Source organism: Helicoverpa armigera, chromosome 20 (genome assembly GCF_030705265.1).
Source record: "Helicoverpa armigera isolate CAAS_96S chromosome 20, ASM3070526v1, whole genome shotgun sequence".
NCBI classification, from domain to species: Eukaryota; Metazoa; Arthropoda; class Insecta; order Lepidoptera; family Noctuidae; genus Helicoverpa; species Helicoverpa armigera.
This window is the reverse complement of record NC_087139.1, coordinates 9,628,918-9,646,045: the sequence shown is the minus strand read 5'-3', so window position 1 is coordinate 9,646,045 and position 17,128 is coordinate 9,628,918. Positions and strand designations below refer to the sequence as shown.

The following is a 17,128-nucleotide window of genomic DNA, read 5'->3' as shown; positions in this document are numbered from 1 at the left end:
TCGTTGGTATTTCCAACAGAAAACAACAATAACGGTAAACATTAAATATGTGAGAATAGTCGAAACATTTATTTAGTATCGACAAACAGTCGTACAGATGTACCGAGTGTTGCCACTCGACTTGAATTTATTTTGTTCCATCAGTGTGGACGCTGGCCGTCATTAATACGGCGCAGTGATCGGCCCGCCTTTTGTTCTAATTTTATTGAGTGCTAAACGACGCCGTGCAAATGTCGCGACGCCTCCTTAAAATGTAAATTTATGCGGAATCCCAGTGATTTATGCGACCCCTCTAATGATCTACAAACTTCTTTGAAATCTCAAACTGACAATGTTCACACACCTATCTCTTTATAATCTTGACGCACTTAAAATGTTATTTATTTAACGTTAGCTAGAAACGGCGTTCGCGGAAACTTGTACTTGTTTTTAGGTTAGAAAGTTAATTTTGTTACTGAAAGCGGCTATCTGTTACCATGTTAGGTCTCAAGTTGACACCCGTAATTTCGGCGTATCTCTCTTTCGTGGGAATTATTCCTGTATAAGTACGAATTTCTAGAAAACGTTGCATCATGCAAACGAAATTAGACGCTGATGGAAATACTGTACAGTTTTATTTTAAGCTTAATTACACATACACGTCTTCATAAAACACGTTTAATTAATCTTGTTGTTTTTCATAGGTTTCCTAAAATTCGAAAGAGTGAAAAGTAATGTATTCATATTTAGCTAGTTTCCTCCTAGCATAAGTACCAGGGCGGCATAAACAGTAACAATATGTAAACAATAACATAAACAGGGCGAGTCCACCTGCCTCATACGAAAGTACTAGGTGTGCATACATATTGAAGAGATGGCGGGCGCGCGTTTACATACGATGTTCAATTACGAACCCGGAATATGGCATGCATTATAACCGCTATATTGTTATGCTCTCTGGGTGAACCGTCTGATTGTTTCCGTGGTCGAGATGAGGCCGAGGAAGATTTCTTTGCATGTGGGAGTGACACACACATGCCGCTTCTTATTAAAAAAGCTTATGTAAGTAGGAATAAATATAATTTGATTTTCATATTCGGAATCTATAATGTAAGTAAAATAATTGAAATACAGGCTTTTCTTAAATGAAAATCGCTCTATTTATTATAATAACCCCACTAAATATACTAGGCAATCATAAATCGTAAAGAGATAGTGAATAGTCCCTGAAATTACTTAATGTTGCCAAGTAATAAGCAATAATTTCCTCTCGGGGTAATAGTTTAGCGACAGCGCCATCTCTCGGCGAGTAGCGGTAAGCGTCGATAAATCGATGGTAAAATAATTATTCCTTCCATAGCTGCAATGCTGGTTGGAAATACACCACCTAAGGCTATGTAATTTTGAATACGAGTAATATGTTTGGTAATTATTTATTTCTATGTGTGTGTAGAAACTTGCGTGTAGTGGTGTAAATAATGTTTTTGATAATAACGTTGTAGTCAGCCGTTTATTCAGAACTTGGCAGTTTTCGAGTGTTTATGTATTACAGGTGTACAATTTGCAGTAAATGCTACAAGAATAGATAGCCCATTTTCTGTTTATCTATGGAATTTGAGGTCATGTGGATGTCATGAAAATCAGGAATGTTGTATCCAAACTAATATTACCTTCATTTACGAGGTACTAAAATGTCTGACAGCATACGGTACCCATAGAGTAAACGGTAAAAATTCAGAACCGATTTGGATAAAATTTTGTAAGTATATTTTTTGAAGGGCTATCTTTTATCCTGATATTTTTCTCAGGTTTACAATAGGACTGTTCGTTCATGTTTAATAACTAAGTACTATATAAAGATATTTTTGCCAAATACTTACCTACTCTCTACTTTCTTTCACCTAAGCTAAAAATTGAAATGAAAAACAGCTATTTTCTTAGCGACAACGGGTTGCGGTTTGGTTCCCGACCGCGGACATTACGGCTAGTACTTGTTACCTCTCTTTTTATTGTGCGTTTGTCACTTTTCAAAGTTTTTTTGTTTGTTTTTGATGTTAACTAGTTGCGTGCTGCGGCTGTGGTTTAGCATAATGTTCAGGTTTGAACTAAAAAGTGATAAATGTGGACCTTGGTTAGAAGGTTTAATTCTTTGTTTGAAGGTAACTGGGTGTTTGTTTAACTTTTTTTGATGATATTATAGCTTATAGAGCAAAATCAGATTCATCTGTTTTAGAGCTATGTTGTCACAGAAACACATATCGGTCAAACTTATGTAGGTTCTATGGGGAGTAAAAAATATATATCTACTCACTAACTATTAATTAAATGTTTCTTTTTAAAGCCTTTTATATCTAGAGTTTTTAACATATGAACTTGTACCTATTCACTATAACCTAATAAAGTACACATAATTACAGCTAGGACGTGGCAAATCCATAAATACCCACGTTAGGTATTGATTAAATAGTTACAGCGACCACGTACAGGTAATCTGCGTGATTATTTCAAATCACCGACACATTACATTAAGCGTAATCTCCAGTAATGGCGGCCGGTGTTGCCAGCCGCCGGCACTCCCGCCCAATTGTGGGAAAATAACAAGCCTAAGACACCAACCCGAAATCAGACAACATTTTAATATTCATGGATTTATCTACCGTTTGAATTATAAATATACCTACGTGACATTTAAAAATGACAGCCGCATGAATCGGATAAACATCGATTTCCCATGAGAAGATGACATTATTCACACATTTATACAATTATTTACTTAAAACCCTTTAGTATTTTTATCGGAGTCGCGAGCTCCGCGGACAGAATGGATATTGACAGCGAGGCGGGAAAGCGCGAAGGCGGCCATGACACTTTTTTCTTTTTAATTCGAAGTGTCACAGAGTGCGCTTTATGACAGTGTCAATATTTTATTATTTATTTTTTTAATCCGTATACTCGAATTACTCAGGAAAGATGAGCATAGCAAGCAATTATAAAATCTTTATTTTTATTAAGTATCTGCTTTCACAATCGCATTCTTGATTACCTACCCGTATGGCATGATCCTTAAATTATATTATTCATATTATTTTATTTATCAGAGTCTTTATACGGATTACGTCTCGATCCAAGTTACGCGTTCCGACTTTTACAAAAAAATAATATAATAAACATGACCGTAGCGAAAAAGCAATAAGACGCACGTCAGAAATAACTTGAATTACAATTTTAATCTTGTCAAATCCGAGTTTTTATTGTGATCGGGCGGTCCGCGTACGGTGGACATAATTTTCGTTTTCAAAGTTTATTTAATAAGGAGTTCTCGCTATAAGAAATCATATTAAAGTCGCCCGCGCCCCGGTGAGGGTTGGGGACCTCGTATAAATTCGCGATTTTTATATCCAACTCATTATTATTTTTGAACGTTCGAAACGGCCGCTTATGAATAAAAAGTAGACTTTATTTGATGCAAAAATATTGTGAACCAACAAAAAGTAATCGTTGAGTGAGTTCGGCGCGTGTCGGCCGCTGGCTGGCCTTTATCGATATACTATCATATAATAAGCAAACACGCCGCAGCAGCGTCCGTCACTCGACAAAACTGCAATAAAAACAATCACATTATCTCTGTACCGTCTCGGTCGGAATTAAAGATCAGTTAACTCGCTAGACGAGATAAAAATGGCTACTGGAGATTTCAAAAAATCATCTCAATCATTCGAGAATATGAACAGCATTCCTGGCATAGTGTATCTATTATAAAACGCCTGTTTTCCATCATAAACTTTTTTGACGGAACGTTTATTTTAAGTAGATGGGTATTTTTATCAAATTACTATAATTTTGGTCAAACAAAACTACGAGCTGTCAGAATTGACGTCGGTAAATCATCGACTTGACCCTTTTTTGTTACCTACTTTAATAATTTCGTTAAGGGCTTTTTAAACGAGCCGCATATTTGGAATAGCTGCCGGTACTTTATGGTCGGGATCATTTGTATAGGAATTTAAATGGGATCGCTTTAAAATTGGATTACAATAAAAATCAAGAAATGCCCTGAGAATTATTTGAACTATTCGAACATCTGGACAATGCGTACGGAATTAAAGAGGACGGTAAAAACTTTACTAAAATAAACTCTATTGTGTTTGAGTCACAATGCGAGCTAATGAGTGAGCATCAATCGTCCGAACTTGAAGGAAAACAAACATAATTAAATCAAGATAGTAGATATAAAGCGGAAACTATTAGATACAGCCCCGGCGGAGTCGCCGATAGCGCTCACCAGATTCATACAATATATCTCATTATTCATATCTCAACAAAGAGGGGCATAAATTACGCGGCCCGAAAATATCTAAATCCTAATCCATTCGCCTCGCTTGTCCCCGACTGAATCCGATTTTAAAATATTTATGAAAAGGCTACAAAAAAGTAGAAAAAAACACGAGTCCAGAGACAGAATTAAAAATAATAAAAAAAATACATAAGCCCCGAGAGCGAACGTCGGAAAAAAGTTAAAATGATTGTAGGGCATCTCGATGTGGCGTTGTTTTTTTCTGGACGTATCCCCGTTTCATTAGATTCGTTTCAATTCTGTTGGGATTAGTCGGAGAAAGGTCTCTTAAGGATAAAATGCGATGTCCGTTGATTTATAAAGATCCTCTCTTTCGGGCGATGGGACATAATTAATTGTTGTTCGTGATCTATCGCCGTGTTTTTGTGGAGCAGGTGATCCTAGTGGAACCGAACGGAGAGGAGTGCTGTGAGAGCGCCTGAGCGGGTCGGCCGGGAGGCTGCGAGGGCGCGCCGTCCACGTGCTCGCAGCTCTGCTAGTGACAGCTCCCGAAATTAGTCACGTGGCCGCTAATAGCCCCACGGCCGGGGGTGGCGTGCACTCGCCGTTTTTTTCCGGCTCTCGTACGGTTGTTTACAACAGTTGGTGGCTATCGATCCGCCCGCCCGGATATAGACGTAAATACGGCGTTATTCATCGAATGAAGGCCCGTTTTGTTTGCACACCGCCCCCGGTTTTGTCGTCTCGGCTGTTTTTCATCGATTTTCCACCGGACCTACGTGGCCGGTAACGTACACCGGGCCGTCCGTGTGTGTGGCAGCATGGCTCCGCTCGGAGCGAGGGTATTATGTATTATCTCCGAAAAGGTTCTCGATGCGCTTTTACGTGTAATCGGTGGTGGTATCGGCGGGGCCTCATCTCGGTGCGCCCGCAGGCCGGGGCGCGTGTGTGCGAGGCGCGCGCCTGTGTGCGTCCGGCTCTCGGGGCACACTGCTCGATTAGCGCGGCCGGCACCGCCACGCCGCCTGATTGGGCCATCCATCACCGCCGCCGCCCGCGCGCGCGCCCTCCACCCTGCGGCCCTCCGCGGCGCGAAGCCGGCCTCGCCCGCCTCGCGACTCTCGACCCTCGACCCCCATGCCGAGGGTCCGGTTTGCGGCGGCAGGTCGGGCCGGCTCCACCGACGCGTTAATGCCGCGACGCGCGCAACAGAGATCGAGGCGTATTTTTAAGACGGATACTTAGTGCGTTACATTATTATACTTTTGTTTTTTTTTGGTCGCGGGCGTGTAACCCACACGGTCCGTGTTTTCATATGGCGGCCGGGTCGACGCACCGCTCCGGTTATGATACCGAATGCCTTTAGATTTTTGATTGAGGTTTTATTTTATTTGGCGCGACGTTCGCCCCGATTACGTTTCTCGTATTCGTTTACCGCTCGGCCAGTTTTTGTTTCGACGAGTTTCATTGTTCGTAACGAGATCGATTTTAACGATAAGCCATCGCTTTTAATGAAGACGTGGGTGTGCTTGGTTTTACTGAATCGCACTTTTAAGATCAAGGCTACCTATCGGCAATCATTGACACTTCCTCACTTGGGTTTGTCGAACTCAAGCTTTCTATAGTTCAGAACGTCATGCGTCAGTCAGCGAATAGACACGGCACAATGTAAACATGGAGACAGAGGAATATTTTAAAAAGGTGATGCCTACTTTAAATGATAAAATAGCAAAGAAGCAGAGAGTCGCGGGCATGGTCGCAGGTCGCCCACTCAAACGTACAAATTGCAGTGTCACGCGTGAGACCACCGGACCGCGACACACGACAACTCTCAAAAGAATTAAGATAAACTCACAAATTCGTACGCAGCGATTAATAGTCGCGGCGACGAGACACCGCAATCGTCACTTTACAAACTAAAGGCAATTTTTCAATGCTACACAACGAGATATCAGCTAAATGGATAGTCATTATTAATATTACCCATTTTACGATGCTTTTACGATGCCACGATGTTCCCGCTCGCTTTACTTCCGTAAACTTAGCGTTTATTGAGTTAACATGTTATGGCGACATCGCTTTATGACGATAGACATGAATAGTTTAATAAAAATCCTCGAATTTGGGAGTGCCAATAAAATGGGACTGGAAATGCCTATATCGGTAGTGGCAGGGCTCATGGACGGAAACCCAACCCTCGCGATCATAAAGAAAAACAAGTGGGATGTATTAAAAACACAATAACAGTAAATAACACGGTAGTTGAATAGAATCGATGCCGTCCGTATCGGTTCTCGATCGATACTCATTACAATGTAACGTTTTAACGCTCGTTTAGACGCCACAACGAATCACGGGCTGTTATTTAAATTGCTCAAGAACCGAGAGTAATTTAACTCGAGAAAAACTGGTTTCGAGTGAAATTCGCGCGCTATCTCATCTCTCCTATCTCTTACGATCGCCATGTTGGCCGGAGAATAGATATACTTGACTTAATAGCGCCATTTGCGAACATAATAAAGTACATAACCGCTTGGTCATTGTACTGGACGTAATGAAGCCACGAGTGCAATTTTCGCGCGAGCATGACCTCGGCGAGCGATCGCAGCGTCGACAACGGCGCGGGACGAACTTTAGCGTCGAGCTTTAAAAGGTTCAAGCGAAATGAGCGCCCCGAGACCACTAGTAATACTAAAATGCATTTCTGCGCACTCGGGCGGCGAGCTTTGAGCTCCTCGAAACGTAGATTGAGATTAAACGACGCACGAGGATATGACGCGAGGGCGGAGGCACCAGGACCTGTTTTCCCGGCGTCGTCTTGAGGCACTTGCGCCTCTTCGCCTCGGAGAGCTCGCTAACGAACAACGATTCCCGCTCTAATTTGCGGACATGGCGAGCGATCGATCTCATTGGATTTTTGAAAAAGGAACATCGAAGGCACCTTATGAGCCGAGGCACAAATTGAGCAATTTAGTGCTCGCCTGCTCGCGCGCGGCTATCGGCCCGCACCCATCTCGCTCGGCTCCTTTTTTCATTTTCATATTATATCCAACGTGAATCCTAAATGAGAATATTAAAAATTAGTTGGTTCATGTTTAGGAGCGCGGCCCAGCTTGTAATTATGTGAGCTCTCTCACTTGACAAATGAGCTCGAACACCGCCGGAGACAAATCAATACTTTGGACCCACAAAAAATTATGTTCGTCTAATAAGAAATTATAAAGAACCAGAAAGGATCCGATAAGAACTTTGTTAATGAACTTACAAAAAAATATGGGTGGTGCTTAACTTTGGATATTTTAAAATTTTATTTGAATAAAAAACGTTGATTGCCAATGTTTCCTTTACATTAAATCAGAATCTACGATTTTATCAGTAAGTGGCTGCCTACGTATCTACCTACTGGCTACATAGTCAGCTGATAGTATAACATGATACAAAGTGATCTAACTAGTTGACAATGGCTGTCCGGGGGCCATTACTTGAAATAAAACAAACAACAGTTGACGGTATCGCGGCACATCCATGCGTCATTATCAGCGCATTGTTTTTGTTACTAATTTAGGTAAAAACACCGTTGGAGCGGGGAACCCTGGCGCGGGCATTCCAACGCGCCCGTCGCCATGGTAACCGACGCCGCGCGCGCTCCTGCCAACTACCGCCCACCAGACAAACAACTAACAACCTTATTTTTTACTGCACAGAGCTCTAATCGCCAACACCGCTAAATGAAGTTATAACGTTCTTTTACGACGCTTCACAATCGTCGATACTCAATCATAACAATGAAATTGCGACCTTAATGTCTCCCGGTAAAGTGCCATTTGGAACGCGCGAACGACTTAAGAATAGCGACATAAGGAATTGTTTTATCTCTTTCGCACGTCGTAAAGACGCGGTCGCTCTGTCTCGCTCGCGTGCCGAATCCTTTCTTGCTAAAGACGGAATCGATACACTTGATATTTCTCTTTCTGGCGCACTTTTTGTTCGAATCGTTGCCACTGTTAATCCGTCTTCGACAGCGTTCGTTAGATAAAAATCGTAAAGTGTAACTCACGAATAAATTGACTGCGATTCTTCGTGCGCCGTTTATTCCGTGTTCATTTTCAGAACATTTCCCTTCGACGAAAATTCTTTTGTGTTTTAAACTGAATGACGAGCGAACGCGCGAAGTACGGTAATTGATATAGTGTAATGGAAACGGGCAATGACGGTGACGTGTAAAACAAGAGAGAGATAGACGGACGTCATTCTGTACGAGCAAGCGAGATGGTTATCCGAGTACGCGGCTGTTATAACGATGCATGTGCATTATATTGTTACGGTAATTGTAACTTTACACCCACATAATAAAGTTTAATTTAGAACATGACAAGAGAAAGGTCCTCGTATTAGATACTATTCGATAGATGGCGTTGATGTATCGAAGTTCAAGTTGGAATTCCAGTTACACTAACAACTTCGTCAGCTTGTTTCTTTTAAAAGTAATATTCAAACATGAAAATAATCTATGATAACGGTAAAAAGCAATCAAACTTGTTAAATATGTAAAATTGGTAATATCATAAATATTGATAGATTGCAGTTTTCTGCTAAGTTCGACTTGTTCGCTGTTAGCGGCACAAAAACTTGTACAACTTATAAATCTAGACATTTGTAACTGAACTGTCAAATTATAATCACAATTAGGCGCACAGCGGTGTGCCGGCGAGTTCTTTGCCGGCGGTAAAATAAAAAATAATTGTCATTTATTTTTCTTTAAAAATCCTTTGCGATATTTCCCCGGCGACCTTGCATCGGTGAGATGACACCGAGATCGTACGCACGATAACACATGATCGATGGCCTGTCACTAGTGCGTGCGCGCCGCAAACATTCGATATTCATCCGAGTACTCGATACAATCGGACACGAGTTTTGTTACTTAAAAAACACTATTCGTGAAGCCTTAGAGTCGACATTAGTGTGATATTGACAGATGTAAATGTCATTCGATTTTTCGTCGGCTCATTACGGAGAATCGATTTGAACTGTCATCGGGATGTTTGTTCGTTTTTCAAATTATAGAAACGGTGTTTGGATAAATAGTTGGTGATATAAAATGCCTTCGTAATGTGCTCAGGAATGTTTAGAAACGGTTTGTATGTGTTTTGAAATTACCCAATCGATAATTCGGAACGACATTGTTTACTACAATTTTCAACTTTGTATCTTTTAACTTTCGTAGGTAGGTACTTACATAAAAAGTGCGGTAGGTACGTATAAGTCAGCCAACCTAAAATAGGTTTATATAACGAAACAACCATTAGCGCTAACCTGAATAATTTCAAGTGCCATGTATGGTTTTTTATCTCCAACCAGCAATAGGTAAACGCTAGTTCTAAAAACCAGATAACTTTAACAAGATAAGTTTTTGTTCATCTTTTATGATGTGTTACACAGATTAACATTTTGCAATTCAAATATGAAATAAAATAATAAAAAGTTTTTTCTGAGTAATAAGAGATATGGATCAAATAGATTCAACTGTTAAAAAAATATAGGAACATTGAGTTATTTTTATATATCTATTAACTTAAGGTACTAGGCGCGCATAAGTCAGGAGTAGGTACCCGTGACCTTGGGCCGGCTGTTCCGGACGCTGGTGATTGACGCCTCGACGGTATCACCGCCCGCATGCTATGATCCTCTAGTACTTGAGCTATATATCAGCGTGTACTCTCGTGTTCTGATAGCCTAGTAGTTTGTCTTGTTTGAACTGTGCCTGGTACTTTTTTGATGAATTTGGTATGGAGATATTAGCAAGAAAATTTTGCTGTTATGAAACTTTTGGTCTATCATACTATGCTTTAACTTAAATCTACAATAATAAAAATTTCGGTGAGTGGATTCAGATCTTTGTCAAATTGGTGATGATGATACCCAGAACTTTGCACTTTAAAAAACATTAATTTACACAAATTTTGCAAGACTTAAATTAAAAGTGATATGACATGTTCCAATTCCAACACATTTTCTCTTAAGCTCCAAGCTTTGGATCATCATCACCAATTCCGTCCAGATGTCTCCAATCCCGGTTGTGTCCATACCTGGGTACTCACCGGGACTGCCCAGGAAGACTGAGGAGTAGACCCGCCGCGCCACGTCGGGAGGAGACGACCATTCACGACGAGATGGGCACCATTTGCCTGCGAAAGAAGAAATACCTAGGATTAATAGTTAGTACGAGATTAGGGGAAATATAATAGTAATGGGTAGTCAGAAGCCAGTAAGTCTGACACCAGTCTAACTAAAGGGTATCGGGTTGCCCGGGTAGCTGGGTTGAGGAGGTAAGATAGGCAGTCGCTCCTTGTAAAGCACTGGTACTCAGCTGCAAACGGTTAGACTGGAAGCCGACCCCAACATAGTTGGGAAAAGGCTCGGGAGATGATGAGATGATAATGGGCGATTAAAGTTAAAAGAATGAATATTATATATTTAGAGTTATAAACAGCAGCTTATGTATTGATGTACAGTAAAAGAAAAATCTTTTATTAGGTATACTCAGATGACTTGTTCATATATTTAACGTTTTTAAAGTGAAAATCAATGTTTTTTATTATCGTCATAATAAAATAAAAATCTTGCCACTCTGGTAGGTATTTTTATTTTAAATCAATTAGTGGTTATTTTAATACTTAGGTAAGTATATCTTTTGGACTTTTTAGTTTGAAGTTTAACGCGTTATCCTTTATTTAGGTACATCAGCACTCATAGTCACAAATGCCGTCGGAAGGATTAAGTATTTTTAATTATTATTATCCATATTTTAGTTGTAGTTCCAGCCCAATTGTTTTTCTTAATATTTTGTCACATTTCATTTTACACATATGTACATAATGTATAATACATAGATCGTATTCAATTGTATATACTTATTGCAGTACCTAGAGGTATAGTATCTACACATTCTACACAATTATAACACTTTTTCTTTCAAAAACGCGAAAACATTCAAAAAAACTCAGAACCACTCTAAAACGCCGCTGAATAAAAGGTAAATAAAAAATGTGTACCTCTGCTACGAATGTAAGTAAATTAGCTTTGTTTTTCCAAAAAAGCGAAAAGACACGAAGCAACCAATTTGCCGTGAATGGGTAGATTAATGAAAAGGAATGGTTTTCCACTCGAAAAAGGTGTTTTGGATAGAGGAATAGAAACAGATGTATATGCTGATGCTGTTTTTTTGGAAAAGTAAGTAAAGTCTGAAAGAATATTTAGTGGGATAAGGAAAGTTTCATGTCATCAGGCACTATTGGAATAGGTCTAGCCTGTTATAATAGTATATTTTGGTATTAAAGATATAGGTAAATCATACATAACGTGTCTTCTATATTGATGTTTTTACAGAAATGGTATGTAGGTACATACTAAGTTAATGTTTTAAATGTGTTTGCAGACTTTAGCTTTGAATAACAATACTTTTTATGTGATTTTCAATCATCAGCATTATTGACAACACCATCTTATTCTTCATCAGTTTCATCACTATCAGTCCAGTTATTTCTTGTTCAGATTTCTTTCATCATTTGGCATGTTTTACAAAGTTCTTATCTGCTTTAATTCATCCCGTTTGGCTTGAATGTATAATTTATGCATTTTTATTTATAAGTTTAAATCTGTGTATCTAATGCAAAGGCTAAGTTGTTATAAGCTTCACACAGACAAAGTCGCAGACGAAAGCTAGTTTTTCTTACAACAGAACTTGACACCACGACCTCCTGTCTATTTCCATACAACTGGTTTATGACTCTCAAGCTAGTTAGTTGCTATTTTAATACGCACAATAAAATTCTCATAATACTTCATTATAATACTTCCATTACTATAAGCACATGGCCATTAAAACATTTTTTAACTGGCAACACAATTAAAAGCACTTTGTATGTACTTAGTTTAACTTCACACTGTATAAAAAAAAACTATTGTACATTAATATTTTCTAAGATGACGCAAATCGTTTAGTTATAAATATGTATGTATGCTAATGTAATTTAACGCGTCATTTGTAAGATTTTCTTTATTGTTAATAACTGGATTGAGTCCGACATCGGCCGTCGGAGTAACTCCATTACAATTCGTACTAATGTCCTCACATACGACATCGCTTTTTTGAACGATTTCGATTCGAAAAAACCTACATTAAGCTCTTCCCGCCTATCTAATGGATTCCTCCAACTCTCCCAGGACCCCGATGTCATTACGCAAAAAACATATAGAAAAAAAACGAAAAAATACTCAACTCAAAAAAACACCTCCTGGGAGAACGAAGGTGTTGCCGCCCCTAGTCTTTTCTTACCCCAAAAATAAGGGGAGGCAATATCATACACCATTAGCAATTTCGCTACTTTTTTAACGGTGTCACACTGTATATTATTGTGTTCGGTAATGCAGCGGGACGCGCCCTCTGCCGTGTAATCAGCAGACGAGCTGCCGTGCTATGCTTTACTAAACAATGCTATTGCATACGTTGCTCATTTTGCTGTTTAATTGAAATATAATAAGTAATGTCGCGCGCCGGTGCAGCTCCGGGGGGCGACCGATATTTAAAAAGAACGCAACCGCCATAATTTTCTCTCGCTTTATGTTCCTTTTTCGAAATTCGTAATTCGAACAAAAGCGCGCGCGGCGCAATGGTGCATGCATGATTGATAGCGGCCCGGTGACGTCACACACACACAACGCTACACTTTTCGAAAAATAAAAAGCCTTGACCTCCGATTCTAAACTCCTACACTCTTGCTATCCTGGTGCCTTTACAGGCAATTTGCGTTTCCACAACCCCACGCAAACTGCAAATTTAAACTCGAAAACATAAAGTAGAATTACATCGTTGAAAAAAGCGAAAATTACCCCATCGCAGCTCACGGTACAAGTTAACGCCATAAACAAATACTAAAAAATCTTGTAACCGAAATAAGGCGGCACTCTAAATAAGAATTAAAGTAAAATTGCTGAGGTGTGAGTCCCCCGACGAGGGGGCATTAGCGGGGGATTCGCGACGATATTCATAACGCGAAAAATTGTAATAACCTGGCGAATATCAGCTAGGGCAGAGGCTATAGGTGTACCGGGGGCGAGACCGGGGGATCTGTTCACCAAATTGTATAAATATGCCCGTTGCGCTGACGCGACTCGCGTGTGACGACTATGCCGATCATAAAAAAACATAACATCAGTTCAGACCGGATATTCAGCTAAGGAAAGCGTAAATTTAACGACAGAGGAATTAAAAGTGTATTCAACGACGACTTTACGCCTCGTTTTATAGTGTAAAATTGTTTTAAACGCGTACATAGTATGAATAAAAATGACAGTAATGACGTTTATGATAAGTTATTGTTTATTACTGCGGTTACACTAGCAATTTCAATTTGTAATTAAGTACTTTAAATTTGTGTTTTGATGAGTGCCGTTTTTTTAGTGATCGGACATAATTCGATAACACCATTTATATGAGCAGTTTTGAATCCACTTTTTGCTTATCATAGATCTGCATACAGAATAGAACGGGCAAATTCTTAAAGACATAGTCCCAACAAGAAATAATGAGTGATTCCACAGTCAAGATGAACAAAAAAATTAAACTTCAAATGTCATAAAAATATTGTTCAACACCTCACAACAGTTTGATTCAAAAATATCAATTAACATTTACATACCCCAAATTACGTCTACATAAACCAAAACATGGTAACTGATTATTAAAATCCAATTAAAATAAAATATAAGAGAGTAAATAACAATGGTGTGTTTCGAGTTAAAAACACGGTAATTACCATTCATATTTCTTTTCTTTTTTTCATCGAATTAAAACAATCGTTGCTTCGAAACTTTTGATTCTATCATTCTTGAACTGAGGTTCTCAAATTAATGGGGGGCGGTGAGATGTACGCGATAGCTCAGTTGGGCGTAACAAGGGGTTTTGAGTTTTAAGAGAAGCCAATTAGATGTATGATTTTTACCAATTTTTGAAGCTGGATTTACACCAAAAATTTGAAACTCTGTATTGTTTTATCACTTAAAGAAAAGTAGTTTAAATTGGCTTAATAAGAAAACAGCTGAATATTTTGAATCCGAGCGCCAAAAGTTTGAGATCCGCAGCACTCGTGCATTTAATAACAGTGATTGTACGAATCAAACGTTAAAATCTTCACAAAGGGGCATAATTTATATAGGCTACAATTAATATCGCCCAATAACAACTATTCATTAATGTTTTAACTACACACCTCGGCTTCTTGCCGTTTTCCGAAAAATAAAAGGGGTTCTTATTATTGTTTCTTTTGTTAAAATGTTGAGATACTCTGTTATTTTTGATGGTAGATTGTTCAAATTGGGCCGAATTTAAATACGGCTAGCTCGAACATTTATTTGTTGCGGTTTTACTTGTGAATTCGAGTTATTTATCGTTTTCCTTTCTCGACATTGCAAATTAGATTTTTTGTTACAAGACTATTTAATAGTAAAGACTTATAGAGATATTTTTTTTATTCATAATGTTTCTTAGTTATGGTAAAAAGAATAACAAAAACTTGTCCGGGCAATACATCTGCCTACCCCAACCGGTCTATGAGCATGGTACCTGTACCAGGGACACAAAGGCGAAAGAAGATGTCCCTTCTCACGATAAATCACTCGGTTTTTCTGTTCGCTGGCTCTGCGTGTTTTATGCTTGCCTGGTATATAGCTTCGGGTGTTGGGGAGATCTAAGAAGCTTTTATGTAGTTTAAAAACAGATTCTGAATTTTACTAAATCCATTTTCAATGCAGAAAAAAACACTAGAAATTTTAGTTCTTCGGTACATATAAAAGAATTGCAAATCCCAGCTATTCCATTTCTTAAACCAAACCGATCTAATATATCTAAAGCCTAGTGTATCCTCAAGGATACCTAACAATGCGCTTCGTATCCTCACATAAACCAATTTCCTTAATGGACCACCGATAGTATCGGAGTAACTGCCTTTCAGCTCGACTGATCGCCCCTGTATGTAGGAAGTGTTCGTTTGTGTGTTACGACTCAACTTGGAAATTGGGCGACACCGCTTGATGTATGTGTGGATCTGCAAATCTGTATAGCAAGGGTTCCTAGTCTTGGCTGGGTCTTATAAGTTATTCTCAATATTGGTAAAACGACTTAAATGGGATGGAGATTAATCTAATGAGAATGACAATCTTATATATTAGACAAATTAGATACACTATACTCAATGGCATTGACATGTCAAGCCAGTGTCTAATAAGATTAGACAATATCCAACTTAGCCTTACCAAGACGTAGGTACAAATGATATCCAATATCTAAACAAATTCCTACCCTTTTAGATCGAAAACAAAAACAACATAACTCACATTCTCAAACACAGCAGCTAATAATCCAAAAATAAGAAGAAAAAAATATCATTTTTAGCTCAAAAGCATTTCTAATTGCACCCGCCCAGGTTTGGGCGGGCCGCCCAACCGCCCAGCACTTATATCTAAGACAATAAGGCTCATTATCGCTTGAAAACAAGTCTCTTTACTGTCTTACTAAACTTGATACGTCAATACGCAGACTTTGCAACGTCGTAAGAAAGCTTAGAATGATCATTTCAAAATGTACCCTATTGCTTGAATGAGAGGGTTGTAAATCACTTGTGTGGGTTAAGGGTCGTTGCCTTGCCGAGGGATGGTCCGGAGATCTGCCTTATAACTCATCTGTAGGTACAGACGAACTGGCAGATCGATAGAGTACCTACTCTCTGGCTGTTTGTTTGCTTTGCCCACTTTTTCATGTAATTTCGGTGTCAGTGTTGTTTTGAAAGGGTAGTTTATGGCAATATGTCTAAATATGAGAAAGTTCTGCAGTTTTGCTTGTGCTTTTGGACTGAAAAGCGTTCGTTTTTCTTCACAACGCATACTTCTCTATTACAGCTATATCATAAGAGTTGTCAGAAACGGTTAATGATTTTGACATGATCTACGCCTATTTAATCATGACAATTGAAAGACAATTTCTCTAATGATGGATGTGATCCTTTATAAGATCAAAGTCTGAAGTTATTCCTTCCGTATAGAGAAACTCATGTCGGCAGCCGCACTCTGGTGACGACATACCCACTTTACAATACTCACTAAAGAGTTCAGTTTCACCTAATTAAACAACAACACTTGCAAATAAAAAGGTTTCCACGCCACAAAAAGACATAACCTACTTACATTTCAAAACAACGAGTCGTAAAAAAATATCGAGCGTAGTGCGTCGACCCCGAATCGTCCAGGAAGCCTATCCATTACTCTTGACAGCGTTTTTCAGACTGCCGCTGACAGGTGTCAAACTTGGCCTTGACACATCCATCATGGCGTCTTGTGACGTCATCTGATAGGTCATCGGGCTAACGTACTTGCATTGCACGGTAGGTACTGTTTTGTGGTGACAGGTCTATGCGTTTGTAATGCTATGCTGGTTGGAGCTTTTAATGGAATATTATAATGGTGATAAAAGTTTTTTTTTTTTCAATGTTATGTGGATCTTTATTTAAAATGTTATATCCTACAATTTACATACAGGATGTCAGAAATAGTTATGTCGATTAAAGAAGATACAACCCTAAGATCGTCAAGTTAGATTTTGGAATCGTTGCAATACTCCCACAAAGTTGGCTCTTAAAGGCTTTTTCTGGCCCTTAAAGCACTTTCTTTGGACAAAGATAATTACTAGAAAAAACAGTTGCTACCCACCCATCCATTTTAGAGCCTGGGCGTGAATGACCTCATGAATGTAACAAGGCACCCTGATCCAAATGAATATAATACAAAAAAACTAAAGAGGGT

At 39.1% G+C, this 17,128-nt stretch overlaps 2 protein-coding genes across 6 annotated transcripts in view; both read right to left on the bottom strand.

Annotated features, from left to right (window-relative positions):
- Nucleotides 1–17,128, bottom strand: part of LOC110381946 (alanine--tRNA ligase, mitochondrial) — a 317,119-nt gene that overhangs the window by 2,772 nt on the left and 297,219 nt on the right. The window lies entirely within an intron of this gene.
- LOC110379250 (homeobox protein homothorax) overlaps nucleotides 1–17,128 on the bottom strand; it is a 250,907-nt gene that overhangs the window by 95,954 nt on the left and 137,825 nt on the right. For 3 of the 5 annotated variants that reach the window (XM_021338844.3, XM_049848791.2, XM_021338846.3), the window contains one exon: nucleotides 10,363–10,461. In XM_021338844.3, coding sequence (XP_021194519.1) covers nucleotides 10,363–10,461 — 99 coding nt within the window. The remainder of the gene's footprint in view (nucleotides 1–10,362; nucleotides 10,462–17,128) is intronic. The other 2 variants (XM_021338845.3, XM_021338847.3) reach the window with 1 other exon arrangement.